This window comes from Hipposideros armiger, unplaced genomic scaffold (assembly GCF_001890085.2).
Source record: "Hipposideros armiger isolate ML-2016 unplaced genomic scaffold, ASM189008v1 scaffold_618, whole genome shotgun sequence".
Taxonomy (NCBI): Eukaryota; Metazoa; Chordata; class Mammalia; order Chiroptera; family Hipposideridae; genus Hipposideros; species Hipposideros armiger.
Window position 1 is genome coordinate 119867 of NW_017731968.1, and position 13892 is coordinate 133758.

The following is a 13892-nucleotide window of genomic DNA, read 5'->3' on the forward strand; positions in this document are numbered from 1 at the left end:
AATGATTTGATATATGTATATATTATGAAATGGTCATTTTCAAAGGCCCCTTTTCTATCACCATCTTTCCGGGTGGTCTGTAGGACTAGCTTTGGAAAATTCGCTGCGAGTTGGCCGCCCGGCCAGGTGAATGGCTGTTCACAGGGAGAGGCCCTTGACCAAACGTGCTGCGGTTACACTGCCCGTAAACACCAAGTGTGTTCAAGGACCCTCCGGGGCACTAAGCCAGCTTTTCTAGGTAGTTTCCTTTTGACATAAGGAAGTGTATTTTATTATCACCTTGGTAGGGAGGGAGACGTGAAGATGCAGTGCCTGCCCTAGAATTGATGAGGTGTCCGGATGCGTGGCCCTCACCTGTCGGGCTCCAGATCAAGCTGTTCCTGATCACTGACCTCACTTTTCTTTCTCGGTGGGCACCAGCACCCAACCTGGGTGAGGTGGGCAGGAAAATCCCCCATTTGCTTCCCCAGTGTGTTTCCTCTGGAACCCCTGGCAATGGCAGGAAAACAGATTTCATTTGCCAGCAGGAATATTTTCCTCATTTGCTTTTAGAAGAGTACAGGAAAATGTCTCTAGGGATGAGGTTGACAGTCGCTGCCTGTCCACAGGAGGCAGGGGCTTGCCGCATTACCAGAGTGACAACCTACCTGCAGATGTGCTCCCAGCTGTTCTGACATGTGCAGATGGGAGGGGTGTGACCAGCTGTGAGGAGGATTTTTTTTTTGCACATCCACCCCCATACACTGTCCGGGCCGTCTGGCAGACCTGTGTGTGCCGTCATCCCATCCACAGGAAGAATGATGTCTTATGTCGTGAAGTCTCAGTGAAGAGCTCCCGTCTCAGAGAAGCTGACCATGCACAGTGCACATGAGCCAGCATAGCCGGCCTCGTCCTTTACCTGTGTCCTGTTTCCCACCTCACCTTCCCACCTCACCTGTGAGACTGTGACATCCTCAGAGGGCTGACCTAGGTCTTTCTCCAAGTGCATCGTACATCCCAGAGGAGAGCTCAGGACGGAGCAGGTGCTCAGCAAAGCATGGTTCCATAAGTGAGGTTTTCTAGGTTCTTCTAAAGGAACAGATAGTGTAAGAAGTTTCTTAGGACCCAAGAATTCAGAATGGGTTGCCCAGGTGAAGTGCCCATAACAGAAGGACGTTTCTGACTTGTATCAGGATTCAGGTGTGGACCACGTATTAGGGATGGCGTCCACGTTATAAGAGGAATCCTTCTCCTCTGGTGAGTATGTATTTTGTGGATTCCGGTACCATTACAGCCGAGTGATTACACTGAGAGAATGAAAACATAGACTCCTGCTTTTTAATTTAAAGGATGTTACTCAGGTGAATGATCACCTCGATCTAGTAGGTAGGACTATGAATAAGGATTGAGTATTGAGGAAATGTTGTTGAGAAAAAGGTTGCTGGAAGGTGCCGTGAGGAATATTCATGAGATTGAATTTTTTTAAAAAGCTACTCTTTAATTCTAATCTGAACAGTCAATGTGTTCAATCATCTAATAATTTACTCACAGCAATGCTCATACAAACAGGGTTAAGTTCACAGGCTTGACCAGGTCCCGAATTACAGTTTGGAGGCTTCACATATGTGCTTTGGGCCAGAGTGAGGTAGACGGAGGAGACCTTTGCCATCTTCAGAAGCTTTATCTTGGGTGGTACCACAAGCGTGTGGGTGACGTCTGAAAGGCAAAGTGAAGCTCTCATGCCTGATGCCGCTTGGTTCCTAAATTGTAAACTGATTTTATTGCTTTTCTTTTTTTTTTAACTGACAGATCAAATACTCATTAGGCTTTATCTACTATGCCTGTGTATGTGCAGACAGACGTCTGTGGCTAAACTAATATTTACTGCTCACTCCTCCAAGCACTACACGTGTGTTATTTACTTCTGAAAGCACTATGCGAGGAACTCCTCATCATTCTCTCATTTTAAGATAAGGAAGTGCGAGTGGGGGTGGGGTGGGGTGGTGATCCTGCTACCATGTGCCGAGCCAGGTTGCCCCAGGCCACCTGACACCCGCGGCCACCCCCAACCACTGAGCATGCAGCTGTCACGCACACGGGGTCCCTGGTTAGAACCCACATCCAGCCTGTCAAAACATGTTCTTTCAGGGAAATTATGAAAATCAGTGGTGGCGACATTCAGATATTGATAGGATATCATCCACAAACAGAATTGGGGTGTGCTGGGCTGAGTTCAGCTTTTGAAATTGACCCACAAGAATGAAGGGTCAAAAGGTGGGGCGGCCTCTGAAACACAACCTCTAACATGAGAGAAACAGGGCTCATCCCCAGGCTGGGACGAATGCACCGTGACGAGGCAGAGGGCTGGAGACCCAGACTCTTCGCGATCCCCGAGCCTGGCTGCAGCCTGACTTCCTGCCTCCCGTGACGTCTCCCACATGCTTGCCTCTAGTTGGATGGAAGCATTTCGGAGTCTTATGATATTTGTTCAAATTCTCCTGGAAATTTGCACAATATTATTTTATTTGTTTTAGCACTGGGGTGCATTCTAAATGAGAAGACGCGCTGTTTTTTGTTTGTTTGTTTTTGTTGTTTGTTCTGCGTTTTTGGCCCCCCACCCCCTTTAGATGAATGAATATGGGGAGAAAGAGATGAGAGCGTATATAATCTAGAAACAAGCGTGCCTATGTTAACCATGCCTGAGCACCTGGAGAGCCTCTCCTTGTTTTCTTACTGGTCTGTACAGCGCACTGCATAGGAATTGGGTTTTTATCCGGAAGAACAATAAACAAAGGATGTTAAGTAATAACGACTAATATAAATAGAACAGCTTCTGAAACAAGGGTTGGGTATAACATGCTAGATGAAAGTTCTGGTAGATCCAGACATCAGGCCACAGGATTTCTCTATCAGTTTGGACATACAGTTCTGACAGTCCATTCTGTCAAGGAGGGTCACGCAGCAGCGACACACGAGTGGGAGATGTAAGGATGCAAAGGACCCAGGATGCAAGAGGAAGGATCACCTCGAGAGGGTTTGGCACTCAGAATCAACTAGACTGGAGACTGGGAACTGCTACAACAATCTCACCACTTGTATCAAATGATCTCACCATCCAAGTGACAGTGGGCACAGAAAATGTGTCACACCCAGGCGGTGCGGGTAGAGCCCTCTCAGGATGCCGCAGTGTAGGAGCGGGGTGGGCTTCAATGATGTCGTGACCATGAGATGGAAGGGGAGTCGAGTCCAGGGGGTTCATTAAGAGTGAAGGTACCTTCCACAAAATCTCATTGTTAATGTTGCTGCATACTTGGCAAGAAAGGCCACTAATCATAGACATTTCTTGCACACATGAAGACCACTGAGTGGCCAGCATAGGTATGAAATGACGTTCAACCTCGATGGAAACCAACGAAAGGCAAATGCAAATGGAAAGTAATTTTCCACTTGGCAGAGATTAAAAAGGAAAGAGAATGGTTTCTGTCTGTGAGGGCATCAGGAAACGTCAGCCCACCCCTGTGTGGAGGAAGTGTAAACTGATACAAAACTCATTCGTTGCCCTCTCAGAAAGATCAACTAAAAAAAAATACATTTTACTGCTAAGGAACTGAAAATTACAGCAATGTAAATATCTTCATGGTAGGAAATTGGTTCAGTGACTTATGTTATAGCCATACAATGAAATGCACTGTAGCAATTAAAAAGGAAAGCACAGACAGAAAAAATATTTCAGGGCTAGAAGGATACTCCAGAGTCTATTTGTGGTAGGCAGAATAATGCCCGCTCCCCCAAAGGTGTTCACACCTGTCCCTGGAGCCTGTGCATATGTTCTGTTGCATGGAAAGGGGGAATTGAGGTTGCAGGTGGAACTAAGCTTGCTAATGAGTTGACCATGAGGTGCGAAGATTTTCTTGGATTATCTGTGTTGGCCCTGGGTCACCACAGGGTCTTTATGCCTGAAGGAGGGAGTCAGGATAGTCCAAACGTGGTGATGCAATGAAAAGGGCATTGACAACAGTGATTATACTTTTTAAAATAACTATAAAAAAGAAGCATCAGAAGATTCTCTTAGTTTTGGCCACACCTGTCGATATAATTTTCACGTGGTGCAGACCACAGGGCATCACTGTATTCTCTGGGATCCCAGTAAAGACAACAAATGTGCACAAGAAGAATACTAGTGGTTGACTTAGAGGGCATTAATAATATTAATATCAGCTAATATTAATTATTAATAGCAGCTAAGATACATTAAATGCTTACTGATTATTTTTTAATGCCGCTATCAAATTCATGATAGGTGCTATTATTATCCCGGTGTTGTAAACTGAGGCTGATCGGAGTTCCTGGCTCAATGTCACACAGATGATCACTGGAGGAGCAAATTAAAGTCTCCCAATTCTAAAGGCTACACTGTTAATCACAGTTATTTTATTTTTTATTTTTAATGATTATGTTACTTTTGTAATTGAACCATATAAATAATCCTACAATTCCCTGCCCTCCCCACAACCTAAAGTAGGACATTACTCATGAATTGTGGGTGGGAGGGAGGCAGAGAGAGAATATATATTACTTGTAAGCAGAAATACAGAGAAACCACCCAAGCTTTCCTTTAGCCATTGCAATTTTTGAAATGTCACAATCACATCTTAGGGAATGGTCTTGATTTTAAATGGCTGGGTGTAGGAAGAACAGTGACTCCATTTTGGAGGTGGCAGTGGCCAGGAAAATCATGTTCCCCTTCGTTTTTGGCTGAGGGGATACCGTAGAAAGGGGATCTGAGAAACACAGAAAGCAGTGCTCTAGAGGAGCTTGCGCTAACGATGCTGCGATTGTCAGGTGTCCCCAAGGGAAGCAAATCTCAGCCCATCAATGTGGTGATGCCCCAGGTTCTTTCAGACAGGCGCCCACTCTCAAAGGGCCTGAGCACTGGTCTCTTAGAAGATCAAATGCGATTTTGAAAGACTTGTGAGATAAGGCATTTGGTAGAAGCATGAAAACATCACGAGGTGGCCTTGATTGTTGGCTGGTTTTGCTTGTGTATTTCAGTGTCTGATTCGTCTTTGATATTTGGAGGGCATATCATCATTATTGGAGCAGGAACACTGCTAATGAGAAGAAAAGCATCTACAGTGAGGAAAATGGTAGGGAGGAAAGGCTGTGAACTGTGAAAGGCGTGTCAGGTAAGCGAGCAAGAGCTGGCTCCGTGGGTGTGCAGAGGGCTGAGAGCGGTAATGCGTTAGACGAGAGAGATTTAACAACAGCTTGGGGACAAGGCTGGTGAGCACCTGTGAAAAGTAACTCCTCCAAATACTGTGATAGAGCCATGGGGGGGGGGGAACATCTTGGTGGTGTTCGATTTTAAAGAAATTATGAAATATTTCATAATTATAGAAAATTCCAGAGAAAAACACAACCAACACGTATACACGTACCACTTATCCCTAGCAAAGCTCAACCCTTGCCAGTATCTCCTTCAGGTGGACGAAGATGAGGACTCGTTATGGATAGCCCTTGTCTCCTATCCCCATCCTGCCTCTCTCCATTCCCAGAGAAGGGTGTGGTGTTTATCATTTCCATGAGTGATTTCTTTTAAGAAAAAATTACTTTGTCCCTTAGGTATGTATCTATAAATTACTGATCATATTTGAAGAGGGATGAATGGTGGCTGCCCAAAAGATATGTCCCCATCCTAACCCCCAGAACCTGTGAATGTAGCCTTATTTGGGAAAAGGGTTCTCTGTGGATGTAATTAAGTTGAAGATCTCAAGGAGAGATGATTCTGGATTTATCTAACAGGCCCCAGACCCAACGGCAAGTGGCTTTTTTAGGAGAGAGACGAGAAGGCCGTGTGCAGATGGAGGCAAAGACTGGAGAGATGCAGCTACAATCCAAGGAATTCCGGGGCCACCAGGAGCTGGAGGAAGCCAGGAAAGCTCCTCCTCTAGAGCCTTTGGAGGACCTGCAGCCCCGTGACACCTTGATTACAGACTTCCAGCCTCCGGAACTGTGAGAGAACACATTTTTGTTGTCATAAGCCACCCAGTTTGTGCTAATTTGTTATGGCAGCCCTAGGAAGCTAATGCAGTGCTGTTTTTCATCTTTCCAACTCATGTGAGGGTAGCTTACTGTAGAAAAGATTCTACAGCCTACTTTTTCTCACTGTTTGATATTTATCCATAATGCTGTGTATACATTTTTATTTCATTCATTTTCTTTGCTCTGTAGAGTTCCTTTGTGTGACTTTATTACACCTAGCTGTGTGGTCTTGGGTTTATATCTTTGTGTCTCAATATCCTCATCTATAAAATGGGAAAAATAGTCACTATAAAGAATGGAGTGACCACAAAACAAGAAAAAACTGCCTACCTCATGGGGTTGTTTTGAGAATTAAATGAGTTCATATTTGTAAAGCCCTTTCAGTAGAGTACCCCGGAAACATAGTAATTGCCCCTGTGCTAATTAGAAAATACATTTATTCATTGGATTGTTGAAGGGCTTATAGGATGGTTCTACTTTGTCATTGTTCTAAACGACGGAGCTATGAATATTCCTGTGCGTGTCTTCCAGTTCACATAAGGAAGAATTTCTCAGGGGTCTATACCTAGAAGTGGGGTTGCCAAATCTTGGGTAGACACACCTTTAAGTCTTCTAGACCTTGCCCCATTGTTCTCTAGAGTGTTTGTAAGAATTTCCCTTCCCACCAGTTATAAACGAAGTCAAGTTTGTCCATGTCTGCATCAACTCATTATTAGAGTGTAAATTTTTGCTTTATCTGATGGTTGTGAAATTGTTTAATTTCATTATTTGGTTTAATTTCACTTTTTGGTTTACTTGTTATTTTTTAGATTACTAGTGAGATTGAGCATTTTGTGAAATGTTTATTGACCATCGTTGTTTCTTCTGTGAACTGTGTTCATATCCTTGGTCTCTCTTTCTATTAAATCGCTTATCTTTTTCTTAATTTATCACTTTCTGTGGATTCTGAATGCTTACATTTTCTTTGTATTAAGTATTGCATATGTTGTTTATCAGTTTGTGTCTTATGTGTTTTTTTGTTTGTTTGTTTGTTTTTTTTAGCTGAGCCATCCTGCCACCTGTTGGCAGCTCAGCAGCAGCTCAGCTCAGGCCAGGACTTGAACCGCTGTTGCTCAGAGCTCAAACTCTTGAGCGAGCTCTTAACCAACTGAGCCACTCGGCTGGCACTTTGTGTCTTATCTTTTAACTTTACTTATGGTGTCATTTGTTTAATGAAACTTAAACAAAATTCATGGAGTCAAATATACCTATCTTTTTCTTCACAATTTGTTATTTTAAATGAGTCTTTTTCAGGAAATCCTTTCCTAACATAAAGTCATAAAATCTTGCGTTTATATTTCTTTGAAATGTTTTCATGGATTTGCTTTTCATGACTAGGTGTTTAATAGACTTTGAATTATTGCTGTATATTGATGAGATTGAGGAATATAATATTTTCCACATGGATGATCAGTTGTTTCATATTTATTGACAAGACCTGTGTGTATCTGGGCTCATGAAGCACTGGTCTGCTTTCCTAAGCTTGTAACAGAACCCACGCCTCTAACTGGCCCTGGTTTTGTGATATTGATTATCTGATAGGCAGGTCCTCACTCTCATGTCAGCTTCCCTTCTTCAGAAACGTTTTTGCTATTCTTGGCTCTTTGTTCTTCTTTATGAACTTTAGAATATATGTGTCCAATTATAAGAGAAAACCCTGTTGATTTTTTTAAATTGGAGTTTTATTTTTTAAGTTAAATTCTGATATATTGATGAGTCTTTCCATCTAAGAACAAGAAGTATGTCCCTACTATTCAAAACTTTTTTTGTGTTTTTTAATGGTGTTTATCATTAAAGGTATTGCTTTATCCTAAAGGTATTGCTGAACTCTTTAGAAGTTTTGCTTGCATTTTGAATGGTGATACATTTTCTACAAATTAGGAATTTTGTGGAAATATTACCTCTCACTTTACACTTTTTATACCATTTCTTTCTTTTTCTCATTTTAATGTCTTTGGTTAGGCCCAGATACAAGGTTGAAGGGAAGAAGTGCTGTGAGTTTTCCTTGATAAGCATTCTTGTTTCCCACGTAAGTGAGAACGTGAATTAATACCTTTAGCAATGGTGACTGCGGGGAGGGATCTTTTTATTTTTCCCCTCTTTGAACTGTGATGGTTACACACGTAAGAAGACACCAATAGCAAACACATGCAAAGAGGGCTTCTAGCAAAATGGGTTTTGGCTCCTACAGAGCTGGCAATCTCAAGCTATCTGTATAAGACAACTCATGACTTTTTTAATAATCACTTGTCATACATTCATGGTTTTATCAAATTAAATGAGCACATTATAAAAAAAAAATAGACAGAACTTAGGAACTTGGAGGTGGGGAAGTGAGTCCTTCGTGGCCCTGTGAAAGGGGAACCAGGACGTTTCATGGCTAAAGTAAGACTGGGAATGAATGTCACACTGGGGACTGTCTTCCCTCATGTGACCTGTGAAAAGAGGAGAAGTGGTTAAGCCCAGGACAGCCTACCGGTGCCCAAATCTTCTCATTTATATTTTAAACTGAGTTTGGATCTTAAAAAAGAAAAAAAATAATAATTTTTTTTTTAAAAAGCTTGTGGCCCATATAACTTTTCAAACTTCAAAATAAGCATTTTTCAAAAGAAATGCTTCTGGGCCTATAACATAATTTCAATATTAATGATAGAAAATTATTCAACTAGTCTATTATAGTCATATAAGTACAAACCAAATTTAATTCAAGGTTCACTTTCTCTGAAGTCAATGATAGAATGATAGTGTCATCAATAAGATTTTGGTCCAGGATGTAACGTCCTGCTGATGAAGCTGTTGTGTATTATTTTCTTAGAACGTGCAAAAGTAACCCAACAGCATCTCTCTGTGTCAGACACATAAATGCAAACCCAGCCAGATCGCTTCCTGCTGGCCTGACCCTTTGCTTCTGTCCACATTCCACAGACGGGCACCCTGAAGAGATATTTGATGTTTAAAAAGCGCTCCCAGTACTATCTGATACTGTGTGTCTTAAATGCATGAATATTCATCATCAGGAAAGAAATAAAATAGAGCGCCATGATGAAGAGTCACCACAGATTCCAGGGAGAAGCTGTTTCCTGCCTAATGGCATGAGTTATCTGTCCCAGCTCTCTGAGTGCTGTCTGCAGGGCCCCTTGAGCCGTGCAAACGGTTAAGAAACTATGTTTCCTCTATGTGTCATGGGAATCTAATTTGGTCGTTTTGCTGAGTCAAAGCGTAGGACAGCGCAGTCAGCTATTTCAACGGGCTTGAAATTTGCCTGGACTGTTTTTTCATCTTTCCTCTAGAAATCCTGTCCATTCTTCAGTCTGTATTCCAATACGCGTTTGTCCTTGAGGTCTGGAAAGACTTCCTCCCTCCAGTGCTCGGCGTTCTCTCATTCCCTTTCTCTTCCTCTCTCCCTGTTTCTGTGTCTTGGAGCACAGACTTTGGAGGTGGCCTCGGTTAAGATCCCAGCTCCGAGGTTCACTGCGGGGCAGAGATGAGGAAGCTGCCATGCTGGCAGTTTGGGGATGGGTTCTGATGACCTGTGAGATGCCTCCTGGACACCTCCAGTTTTAAGGGGGACAGAGATCCTGCAATAAGGAGTGACAGGAGAAGCAGAGAAATTATATACTACTGCTTAAAAAAAATCCACATAAAAGGATTCATTAACTGGCAGATTATTCGCATTTCTTACCTTGCTAATTTACAAGGACTGCTATGTTTTTAAAACTCTCAATTTAAAAAAGTGCATTAAAATGAGTTATATTTATTCAACCACCATTACCTAATATTCGTCAGAGCAGTGCAGAGATTCTGAAGGCGGAATCACCTAGAGAGCTGTAACACGATATGCCTGGACCCCATCCTTAAACAGTCAGATTTCAGGATTTGGGATGAAACAGCGATAGCTAGAGTTAAAAAAAAGTCTTTAAAGGCAGTTTTAGCACTCGTTTTGTTATTGTTGTTGAGGACTAACAATCAACAATGTGTTACAAACCATACAATAAAACGTAACAGATGACTAATAAAATAATAATTAAAACATTGTTTTGCATTTGTATTATACTTCTTGTGTTTTCAAAACCCTTTACAACCATTATCCTGATTTGTTCCTACAACGGTACTGAATGAGAGGAGTGTAGGGTCCGTGGGCTGTTTCTTGGAACAGAGGCAGCGATGGGGATAAGGTACAGCTTTCGGCAAGGTTCAGGCAGAGGGAGAATCTTACTGGAACAGATCCAGGTAAATATCACGTGTGCCAAGCTTCAAGCTGGTGTGGTTCTGAATGTGCTTCAGGCATTTTTGTAGAGATTGCCCAGTTGTCTGTCTGTGCTAAACTCTTTTATGGGAAATTATAGCCATTATAGTTAAGTGCCTTTTTATCATTATGTTCTATACTTTAAAAATACTTCCCAAATCCCACAGCTATAGTTTCCTGTCGTCTCCTGACACCTAAACACCTTTTGAAATCTATTCACTTAAGATTCTACCCACGACAGCTGATAATCCGGTTCTGCCAGATGGAAACCAGCTTGCCCAGGTAACCTCCATTTTCATTAGAGGTCCAGAACTAATTTAGGATAGCGGCTTTGCCCACTTAGCGATGTTGGTCCTTGTGCTTTTAGTAAGATTTAGAAGTATCGACAGGCCTGTCATTTTCCATTAGTTGCCTGGCTGAGGTTGGTACTCATATCATAGTGCTTGCACGTGGTTGAAAATGCTCCCATAGAATGGAAATGAAATTTGACTATAATTTATGGATTTTGGGGTGAATATTTTTAGATTCATTTTATCCATTTCCCATGAATATTTCTAAGAGAAAAATCAGCAGAGACTTTGAACAATGGATATATAATCAGAATTGCAAGAGAATGATTATCATTCAATCTTTTCTTTATTACATTTTAAAAGCATTTGGCTGAATATAGGTTGGCTTCTATTATCATTAAAGTGATGGCACTCAATTGCCTATTATTTTATATCTATAAACCAACACAGTCAATGACATATTATCTGATACTTCTTTGTATAATCAGTGAAAATTTAATAATAGTACTTTTAAGAGGAAAGGTTAGTATTTCTTTTTCAAAACTGTGAAATTGTTTTGGCAGTAGGGGTGTGTCTGCACACACACGCACACATGCACACACACACACACACACACATGAACACACGCATGCACACAGCCTCCCTGCCCCCCCCGCCTCCCCTAATTTGATCCACCAGTTCAGACCTGCTCATTCTCCCTCCAGGTGCCTTGAATACTTCTCTGCATCTCAGACATCATCTTCCTGGGCTCCTATACAAACTCCCTAAACACAGTGGGGTCTTCCCACTTCTACTCTTGCTGAATCCCACCCCATTCGTTTACACCGTAACCAGAATGTTCTTTTTTCCGCCCATTAAATGGAAATTGGATCGAGTCTCCTCGTTCACTCGGTTCCCATGGCACTTGGGGCTACATTCACATGTCTCCAGCCTCAGGAGTTTCTTTCCTTCTCACTCACTCTGTACCTCCACACTGGCCTTGGGGGTCCCATGATCTGAAATACCGAGCACAGCTCTCGGCCTGCACTTAAATGTCACATCAGAGTATAACTTGAGCAGCATGGCTGAATCAGAATTCCACAGCATAGCCAAAGACTGGCCCCCCCAAAGCATCGCAGTAGGATTTTTCTCCACAGTTCAGTCGTACTTTTTCAGCTCTGTTTGTACTGATCTCAGTTCTTCCTCCCAGAGCATGCTCTGCCCTCCAGTCTCAGAATCTTTGAATGAAGACGATGCCTGTGACTCTGCCAATACTGATCTCCCCGGTTGTCTATAGTAGAACATTTATTGTGCATTCTTGTATTTTTACCCAAAGGTTTCATGAGTGGATGTCTGACCTCCTCAGTTGTAGAGTGAGTAACCAAAGACATGGTTTTTATTTTTCTTTGGCTCTGAGATCCGAGTTGAATTAAACACACACACACACACACACACACACACACACACACACACCCCAGAATGGATGAATGTGTTATATATATAAATACATTTCTCCTTCCCTTACTTTCTCCTCCTGCTTTTGAATGACGAGGATCCAAGCGCATTTTTGCATGAAGTATATATTTTTTGCAAGTTTGTTTTTTTCAACAAGTTGATATTTTATATCATGCTGTAACCATCTGCCACCCAGTAAGTCTAAAAATCAGATATATTGAAACTAACACTTTTTTTTAAAGAAGAAAATGGAATCATTTCTGTAAGACCTTTATCCCCCCCAAAGGGATTTAGGGTGATTTTGCTTTGAAGCGATCCTGACCCCCTGTGGCCAGAAAGGTGTTAACACTCCCCCCCACCCCCTTTCTTTCTATGATGAGTTTTCTTTCTAACAATTTCTCTGTCATAGCAATATTCATTTTCAGTCCATAGAATTGACTGTAACTTACCAATGCTGATGTGGTCCATCTATAATTTTCGCTCAGCAGTGTTCTCTATCACGTGTGGGGGAACCCTCTACGCCGTGTGGGTGTGGGGGAGCCTCACAGAGCAGGAGGCACCCTATTTGGAGTGTGGTTCCTCTGAGGATGTGGTTATACCCCGTTTGTCGCACTTTCCCCCATTCCCTCCATTTGTGTAAAAGTGTCTGCTTTATTAATCGGGGCTCACCAAGGCCTTGGACTCGGCTGTCCCTTATTAAGCTCAGTTCCTGGTCTCTTCCCCCGTTTACTTTTCAAGATCCCCTGTGTCTGATGCTGCTCTTCATCTGCATGTTTGTCTTCAGCTTCGTGGAAGGTGCCAGTAGCCCCCACTGGGCGCCTTCTCAGCCTTCTCCTGTCTCTCTTTTTTAAATGGAGGTATAATTGACATATAACATGATATTAGTTTCCGCTGTACAACATAATGATTCTGTGTTTGTACATATTGTGAAGTGATCACCCCCGTAAGTCTAGGCGACATCCGTCACCATGCAGTGTTACGGAACTTTTATTCTCGTGATGAGAACTTTCAAGATCTACTCTCTTAGCACCTTTCCAATATACGATACACTAACTGTTATTAACTAGAGTTGCCCTACTGTACGTTACATCGCCATGACTTATCTTCTCACTGAAGGCTTGTACCTTTGGCTCCCTTCGCCCATCCCGGCCCCGTGTCCGCACCCCCCTCCCCCCTTTCTGGCACCACCTGGCTGCTCTCTGTGACCCCTCTGTGCTCTCCTCTGTCACGCATCCCTCGACTTCTCAGAGGCGCTTCTCCGAAGGCTGGACAAGGACCACCCATTCCCGACGGGTGTGTGGTGATATGCGGCAGAAACTGAGAGTTCCAAAAGGGTTAGGACAGTGGCACAGAGTCATTTTATGTATGTTTGACTCGGATCATAGAACATTGGATGTTTTGGGAGTCATTGTCATTTTTTAGTTCACGTTCTAGAAATCTGTTTTCGTTGTATTTTACTGTCGTGCGCTGCGGCCCTGGTCAGAATGGAAGTTACTAGCCCTTTGCTACAGGAAGTGGGAAGAACGGTGCTCTGTTCCATCCCACTGGACTAATCCTTAAACAGCCCCTTGTAAGATGTTATTTCCTTACTCGGAGATTTTAATATCGTCTTAGTTCTCAGAACATCGTAGCTGAACTGTCCCTGGGATTTCTAGTGAATTTTAACTCCAGCTCAGCTCCCCAACCTTCTGCTCAGTCAGTCCCCCTGGTGCTCGGGACCTCGGCGTACATCCCCCAACGTCACTCTGTCCTTGCTTACCTTCCTGAGCTGACTGCACCTCGCTGCCCTGCAAACGGGACCCTGGCTTCAAGCTCCTCTTCCCGTTTACTTCCCGACCGGGGTTTCCTGACGATCCCAGCTC

The 13892-nt window shown here is 42.9% G+C and overlaps 1 protein-coding gene across 1 annotated transcript in view; it reads left to right on the plus strand.

Moving 5' to 3' along the window:
- The window catches only part of LOC109372188 (uncharacterized), a 50363-nt gene extending 41300 nt beyond the window's left edge, over positions 1–9063 (plus strand). The window contains exons 5-7 of the mRNA XM_019625175.1: positions 5782–5991; positions 8023–8089; positions 8986–9063. Coding sequence (XP_019480720.1) covers positions 5782–5991; positions 8023–8089; positions 8986–9063 — 355 coding nt within the window. The remainder of the gene's footprint in view (positions 1–5781; positions 5992–8022; positions 8090–8985) is intronic.
- Positions 9064–13892: the final 4829 nt, after the last annotated feature.